Genomic DNA, 22,686 nt, shown 5'->3' on the forward strand with positions numbered 1-22,686 from the left:
GGATCTTCAAAAAGCTGGCACCCATTCACTTGCATTTAATGGACCTGCAGAGCTGAAATATTCTTCTAAATATCTTCTATATCATTTGTGTTCTGCTGAAGAAAGACATTCACACCTGGGATGGTATAAGGGTGAGTAAATTATGAGAGAATTTTCATTTTTGGTTGAACTATTCCTTTAACTACAAAAAATTATGACATTAATCAATTAATTATTTTAATCGACTAACAGCCTATATTTTTAAACATGTATGTATTCACTCTATTGGTTAATTGGGTATGTTAAATAGGTATGAGCACTAGTGATTACCTGTCATAGCAGTTAACGTCATCCAGCCAGCAGCCTTGCCTTACTATTTCAATCAATCCTGACACATTTCGCCAAGTTGAATAGCAATGAAGTCTCTTGTCCTTGTCTCCCACGCAAGACTCAATACCGCTGTGGTTTCCTCGGTTCTCCAAACTGGGGTTATAGTTGAAGAAAACACATTTTTGTGTCTCTGAGCGGCCGAGGATGGCACCTAAAATCAAGCACAGGAGAGGAAGGTTAAGATTGAGAACATGGACTGCCAGTGGTGGGAAAGGAAGACTTTACACTCAACAAACCCAACCTGCAAAACCTAAACATGAAGTCTTTAAGCACTTTTCCACCATTGGCCCGAACGTTTGAGTAACAGTTCCAGTAGAATTTCCACTTGAGCATGGTTTGATATGCTACAATTACAAACTGTTCTCAGCCCGCACTCTTAGCTAACCGTGCTTAAGACAGAGAACTGTCCATTTTAATACTGATTTCACAGCACTACAATGGTGTGAAACCAGAATCGTGCCAACGAGCCCAGATCGGTACGGAAGGCACGGTTCTGCAACAAGAACCGATCAGTCAGATGGTGGAAAAGTGGCTACTGGCAGCTGAATCACTGAAGATATTGGAGGTCTATTATTGTTGACTATAGTCAATAATTGAGGTCTATTCTAATGTGAAGAAAGTAAGTTATACGGGTTTGGAACAATATGTGGGTGAGTAAATGATGACAAAAATTTTATCTTTGGGTGAACTATCCTTTTAATATTTAGCCTGCTGTAAGAAAACCTGTACAACTGAAGAGGCACAGAGTATGTGTAATTCTGGGGGTTTAACATAATCTAAAAAAGTGAAATTCCCAGACAGGACCTCATACTGTTTGTAAAAACCACCCATGAGCTACCATATGGTAAAAAAAAAAAAAAGCAAAACACTAGCAAGTGTTGTGGTTAACCAATAAATATAAAAAAGAAAAATGTAAAGAAGTTACAGTGATTAACATAGAACAATTCTAAAACAGGATGTGGTGTAGAGCAGTTTCACAACTCCTTGCTGAAACAACCACAACTCGTATTGACTCAGATCGTCTGTGAACATAGCACTGATGTAAAGAGTGTTGTGAAAGTATCCAAAACACACAGCCATCCCGATCACTTAACATACAAGAAAAACACCTTTTCAAAGATTTAATGATCAAATCCAATGTACACTGCATCACTGTAAAAGAATACAGAATTATTGTGGATTCACTTGCTAATCCCTACACATGGGAACTGTGCAGGTGGGAACTACTCTCCTGTAGTCACTTTATAGCATATTGACTTGTAACAGAGGAACGCTGGGTGAGAAACAACTGTAATTTTTTTTAATGGTTTCATTCTCTCAAAGAACACAATTAAGCTGATTAAGGCTAGAAATCGGTGTATGCATTAACATGAGCTGTGTTAGCATCTTTCTCTTTACTCCTATATAGGCTTCACGCGGCTCGTTCAGTAAGCAGCTTTCTCCACAGCAACGCACTGTAATTTCCCAGTGACACTTGTGTGAATAACAAACATGGCATCTGAGGAAGATTTTGCTATTTATTTCTCTGTTGCTTTGCTCAATTTACAGATATTACAGAGTTGTTGCTGTGTTTGTTTCTTTAACTTCCTATCATGACATGTAAACATGGTCAGTGAGCTTAAACATTCATTGTGGCACCATCAGTGATTCTCTCCTTTAACGATTCTACATGCGCCACAAAAGATACAAACTGCACAAAACCCAGTAGCAATCTTGCATCGACTATGAATCTGGTGGTATAGGGCTGTCACGATAGCAAATTTTCAGTAGTCAATACCAATACCAGTAGAATTGTATAAATTACAAGTATATAGGCCTAAAAATATTATTTTTTTCATTTGGAAATTAATTATTTTATTTAATGCTTTATTCATTTGGTAGGCTAATTTATATAATTTAATATAGGGAATTTTGCCAGCATTTGTTTTTCAAAAGTAAGCTAAACAATAATTTTATAGAATTGGCTATGTTAGTGTTCCAAAAAAGCACACTGAAGCTTTTCTCCTAGTATTGTGTATTTATTTTTAATTTAAAACATCTTTGTGCATAGAAATGATATGTTTTTTGTATTGTGGGCTGATTCCATGTCTGTCGTCTATTATTTTGAATGGTGTGGAAAAGCAACTATAATAAATAAACGGATGGCTACCGCGATTAAATTAATAACAAACAGTGGCCAATAATTTGTTCTCCATGCACTTGTCAATGTGCATGATACGAGATATTTGTGTTGGTACTCCTGGAAGTGTCATGTTTGCAGAATCAGATCTATATGCCGTTAAGATCAATCCATAATCACGTACAATAAATTGGCTTTCAAGGATGTATACCTTGTTGTCATGATTAACACAGGCTAACGACTGGGGTAAATTCTGTCATGTGACACTACATTTTTGCGTTAATGCCAATTTTCTCGACAAAAAGTGTTTCCAAACCAGTTTTTTTGCCACATTTGAAGTATCGACATAGAGTTTATGTGCTAGAGTTAAACGGAAAAATATTATGTCGACACTTTTGAAATTTTAGCGATAATTTGCGTTTCCATCAGCTTTATTTTAATGCGCTAAAACTTTTTTTGCAAAAAATCTTTGGATGAAAATGTAGTTAATTTTGAGATCACTCTGTCAAATGGGAGTGGCAATAAAGATATTGCCACTCAAGTCGCTAATAAACCGTCGCCTCCCCCCGTCAACAACAGCGATCTCGCCTAGGGCGCCAAAATGGTCAGAAACGGTGCTGTCGTTACACTTACTACTTACCAGAAGAACCGTCCTACCTCATGTGCTGTATCCCCCGCACCACACACCCAGCTGCCGTTTAATCCGGCAATGTTATCGGACGACCCCTTTCCTCTGCAACGCTTTCTGTCTGGTGTGTAAATGTTATAATGGTCTTGTTCATTACGACGTTAAACATTTATCACTTTTTCTAGATTAAATGCTATTTTAAAATGCTCGTGTTTAATGTTAAAAACAAGCTTTTGGCAAAGAAAGGTGGTGTATATCTACTGTACTCTATAGAATATTTTCTGATTTAAATAAAACGGTTGTTTGTAATCGTCTCCAAAAAAGGGTTAAAACAACCAACTGTATTCACATAACTGGACAAGATGGGCATTTTAATTAAGAAGTGCATTCTATCACATTTGCAGCCACTTTACTGTGAAGCGCGAGCGCTCTAAGGATTATGCGCACAACTATGCACATGAGCATTTAAATGTAGTCAAACAAGGTGCAGTTGCCGAATAGAGTTGGTTTTGGCAGTACTTGGGATATTAATGATTAATTTATAATCGATTAATTGTCGTTAATAGTTTGATATGCATACAAGCTATATATTTTGTATACAAGTTATAATTAGCAGTAATTAAATAATTCACTAATTCAAACTAAACATAGCCTAAATGTTTTAAAATACACTGAACTAAGAATATTTTAAGAGGAAAATGCCAAAACTTGCATTTATTCATTTAAATTAGATTTAAACAGTAGGCTACACGCACATATTATTTGGAGTCCTCCAAGTGCGTTTTGGGGTACTTATTTTAACAATTAATTGATCATTACTTTCCACAACAATCGAATATAAAAATTCCTGAAAATTGAGATCCCTCGGTAATACTGAAGAATAAATGGTATTGTTACATCTTTTCTTGTATTTTAGTATCAAATTGGTACTTTTGACATCCCTAGATAGGAACATTGATGATCAAGACATGGGGTTACATTTGAGGTGATGTTTATATATTGTGCCACATGGAACCGTTCATGCTTTGGGCCAAGTATTTGAAAACTGGTTAAACAGCTGTAGTGAAGACACTGATGGCAGCACCAAACAGAGGACACTTTGAAGGAACAAACAAGAAATGTGTAGAAACACAGCAATCAAGCCATAACAGGGACATTATTTTTGCATATCACAAACAGCACCTTAGGCAGAACACTCCAAACATACTTATTTGCTGTTTGTGAACACCTCAAGATCCATTTAAATATGAGGTACAGTATGTTCACCCTTCAAGACAAGTTATGTTTCCATCCAAGTTGCAAATTTAATTTATGCGAAAACTCAGAATATCACATAAACAATTTGCGGATAAAGCCACGTTTCCATTCAACGCATTCAAGAGAACAGAATCGTCACTTCAGGGAAAATTGTTACAAAAAATGGACACTGTTTTAGCCACAGGGGAAGCAAATGTCACTCTTTTTTATTAATGTAATCAATTACTTGCAGTTTAGGGCGTGCAGACAAAATGCTCTGAGGAATGTTTGCAAGTGATTGTTGGCAGATGCCTTATATTTGGGAGCGAAAGCATGTCAGACAGTTCTGGGAGGTAATTGTTGTGAACTATTTTGATGACAGGCTTTGGATTGAGCATTTCAGAATGACCTGACCAACATTTGAGATGGTTTGCGATGTGATTGGTCCACTGGTCAGTCCAGTAATGCCGACCCACCGGCCCCCAGCAAAAAAACGCATAGCCATTGCACTGTATAAATTGGCCACTTGCGCTGAATACAAGGTTGTGGGGGAGACATTTGGCGTCAGAAATACCACAGTTCACCGGTGTGTGTATTCTGTTTGTCAGGCCATTCGTGAACACATGATGAACAATTACATACAATTGCCAGAGCTGACTTAAGCACGTGAGATAGCGCAATGGAACTACGCTGCACACCATGTACCACAAGTGTATAGAGCTCTGGACGGAACCAATATCCATTTTACCTCCAGCTGAGGGTTACAGGGATTACGTGAACAGAAAAGGATGGCACTCAATTATTTTACAGGCACTTGTTGATGATTGCTGTATTATAAGGGATGTGTGTGTTGGAACACCTGGCAGCACACAAGACGCAGCAGTTTCTGTCTCATCTGAATTGAACAGGCAACAATTTTAAGTTCACAAAATACATCAAAATCAAAAATTAGATAATGCATTATATCTTACACACGTATGTTTGTTTATCCTGTTATGTTTATTTATAATGCTTGGTGAGTTAGCCTATATAAAAACATCTATAACAGAAAGATGAGTACTAGCAAGATGTAATAACCATAAATTTCCCAACCATTAATTTTATAGCATGGAGCTGTTCTTTGAACACAGCAAACAAGTGAATACTTTTGATTTTAATTTGTTTATATTGGAAATGTAAGAAAAATCTGCTAGTCCTTTGTTATGTAATTTAAGTCTTATGTTGTGCCTTGTATTTACTTTTTAGACATCCCCAGAAACATCCCCAACATAGTGTAGATGTAGGAGTCCAGGTTCCTCTACTAACAGCTGGAGACCCTGCTTATCCCCTCCTACCTTGGCTCATGAAATGGTTCTCTGGTCCCTCTCTGTCAGCAGAGGAAGCAGCTTTCAACCTCCACCTGAGTGGCAGCTGTGTGAAGGTTGAAAACACGTTTGGCCTTCTGAAGGCAAGATGGCGTGTTCTAGCTAAACTTTCTGATATTGTCCACAAATTCAATGCCAATGGTTGTAGTTGCCTGCTGCGTCTTACATAACTTGTGTGAGAGAGAAAGGCATGGGCCACAACGTGTTCCTGACGAACAGCCCCAGGAAGCCCTTGCCCAGCCTCCTCAAAATCACTGCAATGCTGTACCCACTCCTGAGGCCCTGGCAATTCGAGATGCTCTTGTTCGACACTAATGATGTAACGGTTTCAAGGTTTCACAATATACCTCGGTTTTAAAACGGACGATTATCATACCGTTAAAATCTTCTCATTGACGGTATTGCATGAATATAAAGACTAGAGATTGAATATAAATCTGAATATAAAGATTTTTTCAGTACTTTTCTAAAATCCAAATCAGTTTAATTAAGACATTTACACAGCATCATATAAACTTGGTGAGATAAAATAAATCTTTAAATTGTGCCTTCCTCATGTTACATTCGACTGTCACTCAGTTTTACAGGTGACACGCACAGCGCATCACGAGCACATCAGAAGTGCAGCACGAGTGCATCAAACAGACATGTCTGAGCCTGAACCTTTATTTCTGCCACCAAAGCGGGTGAAGTCCACTGTCTGGGATTACTTTGGGTACACTAAAGACCCACGTGGCACCATCAATGTTGATGGTTACCCAGTCTGTAAAGTTTGTGGCAAAAACATGACAAATCTCATGGAATTTGTGTAGATGAATGTAAGTGGAAATACAGTATACAGGATAATAAATGATAGTCCCAGATTCAACACCAGATTCAATGTAGTTTTACATGATTTGTAATGACTAGGTAGGCTAAAGTTAATTTTATGCTTTCTGTCACATTCACAAATGCAGCAAACGGATTTACGCAACCGTTCAACATTACGACGTGCCAACTGTTTGTTCATTTGCCTAAGTGCAGCGTAACAGTAGGCCAACAATGTGTTTGATACTTCTAATAATATGTTTTATTTGTAAAACAGAAGTAGTACTAAATGGGGTTTACAAATGCATGGCTTTTTGTGTGCAGGAAATTAACAGTGAAACTGTGGCAGAAAATAGACAGTATTGGATAAAAATACCAATAACAAAACTGCAAATTAATAATATATTTTCAGTAGGTATTGTTTAGAATTAAACTAAATCACAAAAGCAACAAATTACTGAATGCATACAAATGCATATCTGAAGTGTTAACCTGGACAATAATCATTACAATTAAATTTCATAAATCATAAAATAATAAAATATTTTTTTTAGTTATTATCATCGGACTACTGTACATATTTAAACATTTATCTTTTGTTATTATTGTTTTACCTGTTTGTGAATTTTTTTCTTTTATCATTTAGAGTGTCCTGATGTTCAAGACCAAAAGATAAAGGATTAAAGTTGAAGACATCTAAAATAAAGTTCAGACATATTTCATAACCAATTATTAAACTGCTAATATTACCAATACACCTCAATACCGTATACCGTGGTAATTTTTGTGACTATTATCATACCATGAAAATGTCATACCGTTACACCCCTATTTGACACATACCAAACGTAGTCCAACCTAATGCTTCTTAGAGAGATGCAAATAAAATCCACGAGATTAATTTAATCTAAAATGGAGCACAGCAGTGTTTCAGTTCTGGACATTTAATGATATACGAAGAAAAAATAAACATTTGTTAATTTTTTTTCGTTTTAAAATGTTTTTACTTATTTTATTGTCTGCATGAAATAATAGTTTTATGTTAAAACCTGTTTCATGTATTTTAGTTTACAAGTACAGAATACTTTATCCTATGTAGGATACAAATGCTTAAATATATTCATAAGTGTTAGTAAATATAGGAAATAAACTTTGTTCCAAAATGTAAATGCATTAAAACAAATATATCTTTGGTGTATTTTACTTACCATCACTAAAACAACAGAGAAAGCAATAATACAAGTGAACTCAAGCATCATAACAGATTTATTATTTGTTTTTTACTTTTGCAGTCGAGAGCACAGTTTTATTAACATAAACACAAACAAATATCTGTCCCTCTTAACTGGACACTTACCAAAGTGCTTAAAAAAAATTAGGTAACTCTTTTTAATGTAAAACTGCTAAATAAACACTTCTTTGGCCCTCAACTTTTAACTTTTTTGGCCTTGAAAGTTTTTGAACAAAGAATAAGATGTAACACCCATTTAACATGAGAAACCTTGAACGTAACAGACCGGATCTCTACAAATCATTATAAATGAAAGTACATTTTGGAAGAACACTACGATTCATCAGTGCTTGCAGTAGATGTAGCAGGGTTGTCAAAGAGGACCCTTTCACCATAAGCAGTAGATGGTCGATGAAAAGTGGTAGGTGGTGGGTGGCTAGATGGTATGAACCGATATAAGTGGCTTGGCATACTACTATGGGTGCCATCCTGTTTCTATGCCATCATTTCAGAAGCCTTGGCATGTCGTTCCATAGCATTAGCACAGCGCTGTACACACCACGACTTGCCCCATCATGCTGGTCATGGCTAGAAGGGTTTGTTCATCTTTTGCTGCCTGCTCTCTGTAGCTGAAAATAGATCTCGTAGTTAGACCTACTCCTACGACTTCTACGGATTTCTTTGAGGAACACCTCCAGAGGTTTTGTGAACTAGGAAAGACTGTACTTGGTGAAAGGGAAGTTGACCTCTCACAATTACTAGCTGAGGAATCCCTTGAAGTATTACAATCACCTGTTAAAAAGAGAATAAATATTTAAAATAAGTAATGAGTTCATAAAGAAATCACAGGCAGTTCCTTTCCTTTGTAGAAGCATTCTCTAGTTCATGGGATTTTAAATTGGGGTCAGTAAGGATGTGCTAGCTAGGCATGTCAAATTAGGGATAAAACAAAAAATATTTTGCAAAATGTATTTTAAAAGACATGGGGAAAACAAAAAAACGTCATACAGTTAAACATGGAAAAAACCATTTCTAAAATGTTTAGGGCACTATTTGCTATAAAGCTGCTTTAGAACATAATTATTGCTAATTCACTATAAATTAATAAATTACAAATGACATTAAGTAGAAAAAAAATAAAGATGCTAACTTAAGAGTCAATATTTTCCAGATAAGATTTTAATTTTATTCTCCTTATTTTTAATATAATGACAAAGCCAATTATTAAATTTTGGAAACAATATGTTTATTTCATATAATGCTTAATTTTTGTCTACTGTCTAGTGTTAGTTCTTAGTTCACAGAATGGGTGCACATTTGCAAGCTTTATATTGAATACACAAATGCTCTCACTAAAACTTGACATTCAGTCACACTTAATATAAGCTACAGTAACTTAAAGCTTTTTGTGTTTTAACAAAGACAAACTTTTAGCTAGAATAGGTTACCTTCAGAATCTGCTTCCTGCACTGTCTGGGTCTTCAGGGCAATCTAGAGAATTGTCACCTGTTCGAAAAACATGAAGAAAATATCATAAGCAAAATGCATGCACCTGCACAATATGACATAGCCTAACGATATGTATTAAAAGAAGTTGATCATACCAGAGTTTATCTTTGAAGACAGAGAGGTGACCATTGGCCTTTGTCCTAGTATTTTGTCCATGTCATCAAAGTAGCGAAAGGTGGTCTTGTTTGGCTTGATGAGGCAAAGTCATGTGACTTTCTTGATGCACATCTAGGAATGTTTTTCGGAAAATCTGTTTCCGTTAAATTTTTTTTGCGCATTTCTTCATTTCGAATAAAAAAACATATCCACCTCAAGCAAGCGTATATGTTTTTGATAAGCATTTTGGAGAATTTATTTGCATCTTGGTTTCCTTCAGCAGATTTTATGCGATATGCCAAAATGCACATAAAAAAAGCGTTGATGGAAACATAGCTAGCATCGCTAATCCACTCTCGCTCAGAATCAACCACCACAGATACAGTCCTACAAGCGCTTCGTTGCACAGCATTTTTTTATTACGGTGTTGACAATAACACTGGAATTGCCAGTTATAAACAAATGAATGCATGAATGCACAGCATAGACAATTTTGTTGGGAATTAATTTGCTAATTGCCCTTTAGTGGGGAAAAATCCACAGGATTTGTTCCAGAGACACAAGTCACCGTTATCGGGATTAGGAGTAAATCTGCTGGAATTACTGTCACATCCACGTTAGGGGTTGGGCCAACTATTCAACTAGTCTATTAGAACATCACTAGTCGACACGTTGGGTCTGTAGACTAGTCGTAGATCACATGACTTCAGTTGTGATTTTTCCATATTGTGGCAGGAGGAAAAATATTTTAAAAAATGTATCATACCTAAAGATTCCCACCCCCATGCTTAACTTGTACATATATCAGACAGCAAAAATACTTGATACATTAGGCAGAAAAAAAGTGTGTAGTAGAGTAATTGGACAGTTACACAACTGCTACTCTATTGGTCCAAAAACATAAAACTGTCCATGTAAACACACCCAAACGCTGTTATGCAGTCTGGAACAATTGGATTACAATAAGATAGCAATCAATTTACTTAAGATCCTGTTTTATGGCAAGGGTAAACAGGGCACAAGCAAAGGACAGGGTGGCATGAGTCACTATATGTCATGCCACCCTCACTACTGGCATCACTATGGTGTCGACTGTGTCAAATTCTGGGGGGGGGGATCCTGGAATTCCAATATGAATCGCCAGACTGAAACTCTCTAGAACCTGGATTTCAAACAAACAGCAAATGTGATGTGGGAAATCTGCCTATGTTCTATTTTATTTGGTGAGAACACCCCACAAAAAAAAAAAAAAAAAAAAACCAAATTCACACTTGATTCAGATAAATGCAAACAATGGTTTACATGGATGTGTTATGTTGCCCAACTCACACTGTACACTGTATGCAAATATAAGAACTAAAACTCAAACTGAAACAGCCTTGACTTCAATACAAACTTGCTCAAATTTTGTAGAACTAAGCATCGAATATAAAACTGTGACTATCAATACATATGAAATGTTTTATAAAAGTGTTGAGTCCTATTTACAAACCATCATAATCTGTCATATAAAGAACCCCTTATTGCATATTTTGGCATCCTAGGTTGTATACCATTGAGTAGCTCAGACAAAAGCCCTCTCAGGCAGTTTGAGACATTTGCACTTTGCCATTAACACACTTCTTTCCAAGAATTCTTCGAACCCGGATACTACAGTATGTGAGTTGAGCAAATTTTAAGGATTCTTGCATATTTTAGCATACTCTCCCCAATTCTATTAGTTACCAAAAGTATATTTTAGCTGGCATTTTGCTGATAAATATTCTTTTCCAATTATTTGTATCTACCCAAACCATTGACTCATTAATAGACATTGATGTCCCATTACTGGAAGATGCCTAAAAGCCATTAACCACCAAATAGCTGTATTTTTTATCAGTTGCAATTAAAGCACTTGTTTTTAACTAGTAGATACCACTGAAGACAGTTGTAAATACCACTGACAACATAGCTGAACATAGGTTCTCCGCTGCTCTGTTTCCTCCTGATTGAAATAACTTAAAAATAAATAAATAAACCTTGAACCAGTGAGTGAGTTGCTGGATTATAAAGATGAATGCACACTCTTATTTAATCATTTTCACAAAAAGTTTTGGAAATCACTAAATAACGATAAAATAAATTACCTTTCAATGGGTTTTTTGTGCAAATTTCATACACTGAGTCATGAATCTCATGAAATTTCTTGCAGTCATACTATTTGACAACCTGAACTAACCTTGAAAATAAAACCTAATTCAGTACTAATTATAAAAATAAAAAGAAACTAGATAATTTATTTTTTTTAAAAACCTTCATTCATCCTAGAAGAGGTGTATTCAAGTGAATGGATTGCATTTTTATCATATTTTTAGCAAGTAATTAGATCCTGACTGAAAGCAAACAGGCATCACATGAGTGACTAACATCAAATTTTTTTGTGCATTTAACACACTTTTTCCTGCAAATCTACTTTAATCTCTTTTGATTCCCCTCTGCCCCCCTTTTCACAACCCCAACCAGTAACTACCATGGGACAGTCCAAAAGCTCCAGTGTGTTCCTGACAATCAGGTATCTATTAATGCATGACATGAGCGATCACACTCACAACAGCCTGGATTTACAGAATCAGACTTTGTCTCTGTGTCCAACTGTCATAAAGTAACCTGTCTTTGTCTCACTGAATGTTGTTGGTAAACAATGACATTTGTGTAGATGTGTGATGAAAGACAGGATGTTTTCTGAGAAACTTGCAAATCTGTTGCGAAGGGTTGAAAACTAGTGCTCGACCGATATATCGGTCGGCCATTATTAGCCTTTCACCGATATATCAGTATCGGCGTATATGATTACCGATATGCGCGGATATGAAAAGTTTTTTTCAGAAAATATAATGCAGAAAACAATGCTTTAAAATTGGTGTCATTACATACTTTGTCCAGCAGAGCACGCTCCGACTCCACTGTTTACAGAGCTGACTCTGAGGTGACGGTGGCTCCACAGACAGAGCAGAGTTAAGCGGTGCGGAGTTGAGCGGTCTCAATCCACATAGAAAAGGTCTGTTTTCATTCTAGCTCAAAAGTGAACTATATCGGCCACCATATTGGTAATCTGTGTATTTTCCCCCTCTAAAATCGGTATCGGCCTCAAAAATCCCATATCGGTTGGGCTCTATTGAAAACACATTCCTTCATGACAGGTTTAATCTGTTATCCTTTCAAAATAACAGAATATTGGGGCCAAAAAAATATTTTGTGCTAAAAGTCTTCAACGTGTCTACTGTTACAGAGATAAATGAATGGGTTTAAAATATGGGGTAAAACTCAATATTTACTCGATCATTATTTAACCCCACTATTGCCTGCGACAAAGCAAATGTGAAAACTACAGCACAGGTCAAGGCAAAGTGTTAGAGGACAAAGGCAGCACATTTGATTTCAAATAGCCCTTCCATCAGCAGTGGTCAACCATGGTTGTAAATTATTCACAGAGGTATCTGCATCTTGGGCAACAGTGGCTGCAACCTGCCTATGTCATGGAAGTCCAGTCGGCGAGGATCAAAATACACTGCGAAGCAACACAAGGTCAAGCTATCAATCACACATTAGTGTTTCAAACTACAGAAAATATGAGATTCAAATGATGATGTGTATCAAGATTTCATGGATTTAAAAAAAAAATAAAATAAATAAAAATCAATGGAAGGACTGTCCATACGCAGGAGGACAGGGTTGTGAACAAGCATATTTTCTAAAGTCCTATCTACCTAGTCTTCTGTTTGAAGCTCTTGTGAGTTTTCTTAGCATGGTATGTATTGTCTTATACAACTGCACATGGATTCATAGGCTTTGTTCAAACTTAAGGTTAAGCTAATAAAAATTTTCCTCAAATCCGATATTTTTTTGGAGTGACTGTTCAAACTGCAAGTTATATGTAGCCAGATGAGATTTTTTCTGTTCAGACTACAGTCGCTTTTGCTATCATGTCCACATTAGTTGTCATAGTAACACAGCAAACTTGCGTATATTCACCATGCATGAGATTTTAGTGATGGATGTTTTACCATTGATCATGCTTTTCATGAGGGCAGTATCCAAATATGAACTTTCTTCACAGACAACAGCTTAAAAATGGGGTGACATATGCAATTTTTGTTGCAGCTAGTGTTGTTGCTGCCTGTTTTAGCTGGAACATCCTGACATCCATCCATACGTGACGCCTTTTATCTTGGGGTCCTGTATTTTAGCAGAGAGCACAAAATCCCATATTGAAGGATCCGTGTCCCGTATCAAAGCATAAAAAGGTCGGACAGTGAGACGAGGACCTGCGCCTTCTGATGAAACGCTCAAAATGCTCAAGTGTCCCGTTTTCACGTGACATTCAATACTTTATCGCGTTGAGGATTCTCGCAACCGGTATGGGTTACTGCACCTTAGTGCATCTCTTTGGGTAAGTTAAGCCAATATTTATATTACTATAAGAGGTTTTCAGTGCTTTGCGTGCCCTGTAACATATAAATTACATATGGGTGTGTTTCATTCAGAAGTGATTATCTCTATGCTGTTTACCTTCCACTGTGAGAGTTTTGTAGGGCTGAAATGTGTAATAAAACAGGCTGAACTCACTTTTGAAGTCATTTTATTGAAGATTCTGTTTGTAACGATCCTACAGCGTGGCCATCATTACTGTATTAAATTCAAAGTGCCCTGTGAAGGCATTAATTATGCCGTTCGGAGCGCAGTATGTTTTCTCATCACAAAACCTGATGTATAACAACCGTTGCGCACAGCAAATGACGGCAAAAAAAAATAAAAATACACATGAAGTCCGATCTGACCATTCAGACTGGGACGCATTAAGAAAAATCAGATTTTAATCGGATTCCACATCACCTATGAATGTTGTTTGCCTGTAAAAATCAGATTCAATGTGTTTTTGTCCGGTTCAGACTACAAAAACCAAAACGGATGAGTGACAGCATCCAAAAATTCAGATTTTTTCTGCCTGTGTGAATGTAGCCATACTGACATACAAATCTTTTGCCATTAAAGAAACATGGTGCAGGCAAGAACATGGATTACATCTGGATAAAGATACTCTGCTGAGAAAACCAACTAAATTTAGGGAGACTAAGGTCAAATACAGTAAGGCCAAAGTTACAACACCTTATTTAAAGCTGAAGCGTGTAACCTTTTCTGTATTAAAATACTTTCTCCTATCCCAGCTTTACATGCAGAAACAACTGTTAGCCAGTGAATTTTCTCGAAAACTGGAAACACTAGTGTCTCTGTGCCGTTATAAAAATTCCTCTGGTCATTATGAGTGCCCTGTCCAGCCCAACACAACACTTACTCAACCAATGCTGTGATTTTGGGGAGAAATTATCGGTTTGTTTGAACAATAGCAGATGACAGGCTTAATGTTTATTTTTGCAATTCTGTTTAGTGGAACTAGAGGTGCAGAAATTACATACCTATGCTTTAATGTGCTTTCTTCCTAATGAAACGAGAATGCATGAGGTACTGCTTGCACACGATTCACTTTTCATATGGTTATTTGACAATGATGTGTCAACAGACTGATCTCACAGTGAAATCAGAAACAGTAGGTATGTGATTACCGAAATTCAAAACACTGCCATCTTTTGGATGAGACATTAAATCGAGGTCCTGACTCGTTGGCCATTATAAATCCCAGGGCACCACTTGTAAAGAGTTGGGGTGTAACCCCGGTGTCCTGGACAAATTCCTCCCATTTTCCCTTATCAATCACGGCCTCCTAATATTCCCCATCCATTAATTGGCTGTATCACTCTACTCTCTCCTCTACACCAACAGCTGGTGTGTGGTGAGCGTTATGGCACACTATGGCTGCCATCCAGATGGATGCTGCACACTGGTGGTGGTTGAGGAGAGTCCCCTGTTCACTACGTAAAGCGCTTTGAGTGTAGTATCAGAAAAGCGCTATATAAATGTAACATTCATTCACTGACACCAGTGGCCAAAGCGGTAAATGTTGTTGGGTGTATGGGCACGGGTGTAATGTCCACAGGGAGGCGCCATAAGCAAGTTTTGAAGACAGTTGTTTTCAGCTGTACAGGCTGCAATACAGTGAACATGAATGCATGTTTTATAAACTCTTCCCCCCAAACCTAACCTAATGATAAGTGGAGTAAAAATGTATTTTTGAGAGAAAAATGCAACCTCCGATTCGCGCTCGTCACTAATTATTACAATGACTGAACACGATTACTTCATGGTTTAAAGGCGGTATCTGAACCCGGGTCTCCCATGCTGCTGACACAACGTGCTTCCAGTCATGCCACAGGGGAAGGTAAACATGCTGGAGCCGATGCAAACATGTCTGATAGGAGATGACACTTAGGGTAACAGAAGTATCAGAAACAACAAGCCGACCTCCTGTGTGATCATGCTGGTGTCAACATAAAAACTAACGTTGTTAAAGGATTAGTTCACCCAAATATGAAAATGCTCTCATCATTTACTCACCCTCATGCCATCCCAGACGTGTATGACTGTCTTTCTTCAGCTGAACACAAACAAAGAGTTCTGGAAGTATATTTCTGCTCTATAAGTCCATAAAATGCAAGTGAATGCAGCGCCATCTTGGAACGGTCAACAAGAAGAGCTGTTTGAATCGGTTTGAATGTAAGTGAATGGAGGAGATGCCGAAAGCGAATATTTTTAGTAAAAAAAAATTAAATATTGCTTTATTCCTTACACACACCTAGTGTTTCACTTCAGAACACATTAATGAATCCACTGGAGTCGTATGGATTACTTTTATGATGGCTATATGCGCTTTTGAAGCTTCAAAAAGTTGGCACCCATTAACTTGCATTTTATGGACCTAAATAGCTGAAATATTCTTCTAAATATCTTCATCTGTGTTCTGTAGAAGAAAGAAAATCATACACATCTGGAATGGCATGAGGGTGAGTAAATGATAAGAGAATTTTCATTTTTGGGTGAACTATTCTTTTAAAATAACAATGGATGTTAGGATCCATGCAACATCTCTCTGGATGTTCATACACTCAGCAAACGGGACAATAACTATCACAACAGGCCTAAGACAGTAAATACACCACTCATAGGTTTAATCAGCTACAATAAGTAAAAACAATGTACTGACCCTTGGGGTTAGCTATTCAAGCTGAAAGTCTAATAAACTATGGGATTCAACTGCTATAATGTTTTTGTTTGCTTGATCCAAATTACCATATAAAATGACTAATTAACACAGCATTCAAGAAATAATGGCAAAATAAAGAAAACAACCTATTGCTTTTGACAATTTTCTTTTGTAGCTTCATAAACAATAACTAGTACATTAACTCGTATGTAAAAAAAGGTTAGAGGAAGGCAACAAGGCATACTTTTAGGTGACGATCTTCGACAATTTGTGCGATCTTTTAGACTTTAGACAGCTATAATCCTAATGCACATGGTTTATTAAATTGCCCTTCAAAAAGCTTGTTGTAGCTGTACAAAAGAGGCTTTATAGAGTAAATATATATTATCCTCAATTTGTTTTAAAAGTGGTGTTGCTGTACAATACTACCCCCACCCCCAGCTAAGCTTTCTGGGTGCTATACAAGGGAAATAAATATGTCCTCTTTCTCCCAACAGCTGTACCTAAAGATTACAATGCATAAGCCTGTAGAAGACCAAACACCATTACTTCCACTTTGCACTAATATGCAGTTTACTCTAAAACACTGCATTAATGTCATTTGAATGCACAAAACTGATCAGTAACAGTTTACAATAAGGTTTCATTTGTTAACATTAGTTAACATAAACTAACAATGAACTATAATACTTAAACTCAGATTAATAAATGCTGTTAATGTCAACATATACTAATACATCCATTTTTTTTAAATGAAAAGTATTTGATAACATTTGATAACATTAGTTAATGCACTATGAACTAACATAAACTAACAATTAACAAATGTATTTTTATTAACTAACATTAACAAATATTACTAAATGCTGTAAAAAACATATTGTTAATTGTTTGTTCATTATACCTAATGCATTAACTAATGTTAACGAAAGGAACCATAAAAAGTTTCTCTCTCGATATGTAATAAATACGACAAAAACAGATAAAGGAATCACTAAAATACTGCAGTTAGGAAAATGTAACTTCATCCATCATCCTGATTTCAGGCATTACGTGCCTCTTCCTCAAAGTTGTCATATTATAAATGTAAAGCATTGCAGCTTTATTCACTATCAGACATTTTAAATATCACACCTCTGTGTACTGGAAGGGACTAAGAAAACTAAAAATAGTTCAATTGATAAAGTAATTTGTTCCATGCAAAACACCAAGTGTGGATTTGTAATGCATCAATATTAGACAAAAGCATGAGCATTTTACACTAATGCTTGTTGAATCTGATTTGATGTATCCACGCTCAAATGGATTAAACTAGAAATTGAAAAAAATAAAATGCAATTCATGATGTAAAACGGGCACAAAACAATGACACAAAACAATCTGAGAATAACAATAAAAAAAACAAGGCCTACTAAACAACTCAAATTAAATATAAATCACACACTTCTGCTATTTTGTATTGAGTTGACAAACCTACAAAATTCCAATTTATTTAAGAACAGTAATGGCAAACACAGCCCTTAAAACACAGCTGTGTTAAGAAACTCCTTTGAAAGCTGCTTGTTTCTCTATGTACCTCGGTCAGATGTTACATATTTTGATTTATTTTACCAGTCACAATATTTAAGGCATAATTTAGGCCTACCTTCGACTGGGCAAGCACTCAGACTTTATTTCACTTAGAAGTCATAAACTCTGGCCAGGGCAAAACTTCTGTAACAGAACTGAGTTATTTACTGTGAAAACATATATGGAGAACACAAAAACAAAAAGTGGGGGACACTTACAGAAAAAACAACTTCAGTAATATCTTAAGTCACTGTCTTTCGAAAACTCTCAGTGCTTTCTGTGGTAAAAGAAATCGGCAACTGTAATCTTAATACACTAGGACTGACGCTCTGCAAATGTCTTTAAAGAGTAAACAAGATTCAAACAATAATCAGGTGAAAGGTTCATCACTTCAAGCAGAGGTCTACTTTATATGCTCATCCCATTAGTAAACAAAGCTGATTCCATGAGAGAGCATGTGCAATGTGACCCAAAAGATTATGTTTCTCATACCATCCCATAAGCTCTATAATACTACTTTTACCTTTACGTTGATAAAAATAACAAAGTGGTGTGCTCAAATACAACCTTTTATTGATTAATTGCCTCTGTATCCAAGAAAGCTGGGCTGTGTGGGCAAGTGCACTCCTGGATGAGGGATGTAGTGGAAAAACAACAGAGGGAAAACAGAGTACAGGCACAGACTGTGCCCCTTATGCATTTTTCAATAAAGCAGAATCCAAACATTTATTTCAGAGTCTGTTTGCTTTGAAGACTGGATATATTTTTTAATAAAGGTAATCATTAAGGTGTATATCAAATATGGTCATGTAACTTTAGCATTCATATTGAGCGATATCTTATCCAGCAGTAATGTTCTCACGTGTAAATATGACCTTTGGCCTGGCCGGCCTCATCAAATGCTTTTTCCTTTGTACATCAGTCATGTACTGTTACACACAAGCATAGTTTTGCATATCATGAAAAATCTTTAAAAAAAAAAAAAAAAAAAAAAAAATTGGAGCTACCAGTAGAGGGGGTTTACATGCATGTAACATATAAAACATGAATGCATGCAGCCAGCACAATAATCACTGCCAGTATTACATGAACATACTCCGCATACAACACTACAGTGTTTCCACAACACCACCGAATAGGGCTTCGTGTTGAGAACTCATCAAATCAGTTATAGTTAAAATAAGTTGCACAATCGTGGCAGTAAATGTTGCCCGTGTTTGGTGCATGCTCAGATTATATTCAGATGGTGTTGTGTCGCTACCTTACGAGAAACCAGTGAATTCGATCTCAATGCTTAGTAACACGAGAAACGTCCCCCGGTGGCACATTACAAAAAGATACATGTCATGATACAAATGAACACTGTGCATACTCAAGTCACGTCGATGCTTCTCAATTTATAGGGGTTAAAACATCTCCATGCACACATTAATACCCACCTGAGGAGCAAGAGATGAGGAACACTCCAAACGCAAGCTTTGTTGCAGGTCCCATGTTTTCAGTCTGCTGTCCTTTACCACAAAATCCAAGCGTTTTTGCATTCAAGTTTCCTTCAAAACACTATTGAGCGATAGTCAGTAAAACACATCCATGTCACAGATTCAGTGATATATGCCAATGCACAAATCCAATGCCAGTTTGTAGTCCTCAGGCTGAATGATTGAGAAATAGCAAAATGTCCACTGGTGATAGTTCATTCAAAGCCGTCGAGCTATAAAAGATATACAGTGATCTATGACTGTCCACGCAGTTTATCTTAAACCCCATATCAATAGCGAGATTCTACTGCAAGCCATATGAATACTGTATCTATAAAATGTTGCCTTGCGCGCGCTCAGAATAAACGAGTCCGTTCAATAAGCCCTTTCAGCAAGTGGGCCAGCTCCCATCCCCAATGATCAGAACAACTGGAGAGCCTATGCATAGAACCCGCCATAAAATATAGTTAGGGGTGCAAAGGAACTTATATTTCAATCAAAGTAATGCATCAAAATCACTCAAGCCTGAAAAGGCAATATATGAAGTGCATGTACATTTAAGGGGATAATAATTAAATTAATATCCCCAAAGACTGTTTTCACATCTCTCTTCGTTTATTCTATATGCACTCTGTGGTATATATGTCGTATAACACATCATATATATAAAGTTAAATAAACGGGGTCACGCGCACGATTCAGCGCGAGCTCAAGTTGACAGCGGAGGAATTAAGTATGTCCAAACGTCCTATACCCACATTTCCGTCGGGGTTCAATAACTCAAATAACAACCTCAGAAAGCGTCTCAAGAACAGCTATGGTGAATAGTTAAAACAGGCAGTCCTTTTAAACTAAGAAATGTCGACGGCTGGATACAGCTTAGCACGCGCAGCCTCCGAAATAACTTCATCAGCACAGTCGGGAATATGACACCAACAATGAGACGGCATTGATCGACAACAACACTAAATGTAATGCTTCGGTCTGTATTGCCCGGGTTTTCGCAGTCGTATGGCGGTCTGAGCTCAATTTGTCGCGATTTCCCTCTCCGTTGCCGTCGTTAACGTTGGCTTACTGTATTCAAGATGGACGCCCGGGCGGATTGTTTTTTTTTTTTTTTTTTTTCCTTGTCTGTCCTCCACTACGTTTACCCGCCCATCTCTTGCGTAAGCGCAGCACAGTACAACGGCGCTGCTGATTGACAAACCCCTTTAACCAATCAGAGAAGCGGATGCAAATAACTGAAACCAACCAGATTGTTGCGACAAATCCAGCACTATCTGAGAATGGTTTGTATGTGGCACTGGAGTGACGTGCATCCCGAATGGAGAATGTTAATTATTTCGAGTCTAGGTTAATAGTAGTGTGTCTTATCTGTGATGTACTGTAACACTCTTCCATTTATCCATATTTACACAGTACTAATGTATCATTGAACTCAAATGCAGAATTGGGCTTTACAATTTGGCCTATCCTCATTTTATGTTGCAGTTTTGGTATACGTACATGTTTTTCAATTCATGAACATAAATCATATGAGAAATAGGTTTAGGGAAGACAAAGAGGCAATGAGGTATTTACTGTTTTATTCCTACTGGAAGCCATTAAATGCCTTAATGCAAAATCATTCACTGTTGTTTGACAACCTGTGAAAACATGAGTTTGCTGGTGCTTCATCTTTATAACAATATTAATAATTAGCCTTTAAATAACATACATCATTATTTTATTAGCATTGACATTCCCCCTTACTACGTTAAGACTTTCTTTATTGCCAAAAACAACCGACACATAGGAATTCCTGCAAGAGAATCCATGAGTTAAAGTGCACTCAAACGTGAAATTCAACTTGCATTACAAAGCACATTTATCCAGACATAAGCAGTTCAAACTCACATGCACATGTGACCTCTGGGCTAAACAGCTGTTTATCTAAATATTCTTAAATATTCTTTTCATATTTAACTAGTGTGATGTTGTCATTATCAGGAGTGACTTGATGTGTAGCCACATTGTATTTAATTTTTCTAATCTCATGTAATAGCTGCATTTTTTAAATTCAGACATTTAAGTATGCAATAATAATTCATTAGGGACTTAAAATAAATACTAAACAAGCATATCCTCTGCTTTTATTGTGAAATTCCATATTGTTAAATGAAAAGGATCATAAATCTACATCACAAGTTCTCCACAGAGAACTGCTCTTTGTGATTTGTGCGCTGCTCTCATTGTAACATAATAGCAACTCCCAACCTGGCCCAGTGCCGCCTATGTAATCTGATCCACAAATATTCACACATAATCCCGATGCCCTATTTATCCATAAGCATTTTTTTTCATTGCTGCAGCGATCTGAACCTCTGATGAGGTTTTTCAATTTCTACATTCAATGATTGCTGTTATACAGCTGAAAGTTTTGCAACCCAATGTTTGAAAAGAGCTCTTTTAAACACATTTCACAATGAAATGTCAATTTTCCACCAACCAGAGGTGACTTTGGAAATGTAAAAACTAAGCATGAGAAGGTCAAAGACATGTGATCAATGAAAGTGCACATTGCTCTTTGTCTCCCACTCCTGATATTTCAAACCCGAGATAATGCTGAAGAACGCTTTTTTCCACCAACCTCCCACACCTCATCTTTCCCTTATAAAAACGTGGAGTTAGAACCAATGCACTTCCATAGACAGAGTTTGGTAGGCCTATATTTTATAGAGTTTCAACGCTGTCTTCTTTTTGTTGAATACTTTGGGCAAATTATATTTTTATTACAAGGCATTCTTATACACAGCTGTTTTTTTTTTTTTTCTCCATCTTTGACTATTTCCTTATATTCTTACTGTAATCATTAATATCATATTGCAGTCCATTTGCGTGCAACAACAATCAGAAGTAATCAAAATTTGTTCAAGAAAAGTAGCCTATTGTCATAAAATCTTTGAATTATTAGTTGTTTCACATAAAAGTTCACAAAAAATTAATAGCATGCTGATTATTTTTTTCTATTCTTTGTTTTCTTACAGAGTGACTCTTTGCACTAGGCTAAATAGCACCTGCCACACAGTGTGGCGTTTTGCACACCAGTAAAATTTAAGACAAACTGCTCCCCTAGTGTTGCTATAGTGGCGTGGGGTGTAATAAA

The 22,686-nt window shown here is 36.7% G+C and overlaps 1 protein-coding gene across 4 annotated transcripts in view; it reads right to left on the bottom strand.

Moving 5' to 3' along the window:
• LOC127448384 (activin receptor type-2A-like) overlaps nt 1-20,660 on the bottom strand; it is a 75,271-nt gene extending 54,611 nt beyond the window's left edge. For 3 of the 4 annotated variants that reach the window (XM_051710867.1, XM_051710866.1, XM_051710868.1), the window contains exons 1-2: nt 19,503-20,660; nt 310-520 (exon numbers count right to left, since the gene is read on the bottom strand). In XM_051710867.1, the coding sequence (XP_051566827.1) occupies nt 310-520; nt 19,503-19,557 (266 nt within the window). In that variant the 5' untranslated portion in view covers nt 19,558-20,660. The remainder of the gene's footprint in view (nt 1-309; nt 521-19,502) is intronic. The other variant, XM_051710869.1, reaches the window with a different exon arrangement.
• Nucleotides 20,661-22,686: the final 2,026 nt, after the last annotated feature.

This window comes from Myxocyprinus asiaticus, chromosome 11 (assembly GCF_019703515.2).
Source record: "Myxocyprinus asiaticus isolate MX2 ecotype Aquarium Trade chromosome 11, UBuf_Myxa_2, whole genome shotgun sequence".
Lineage (NCBI taxonomy): Eukaryota > Metazoa > Chordata > Actinopteri > Cypriniformes > Catostomidae > Myxocyprinus > Myxocyprinus asiaticus.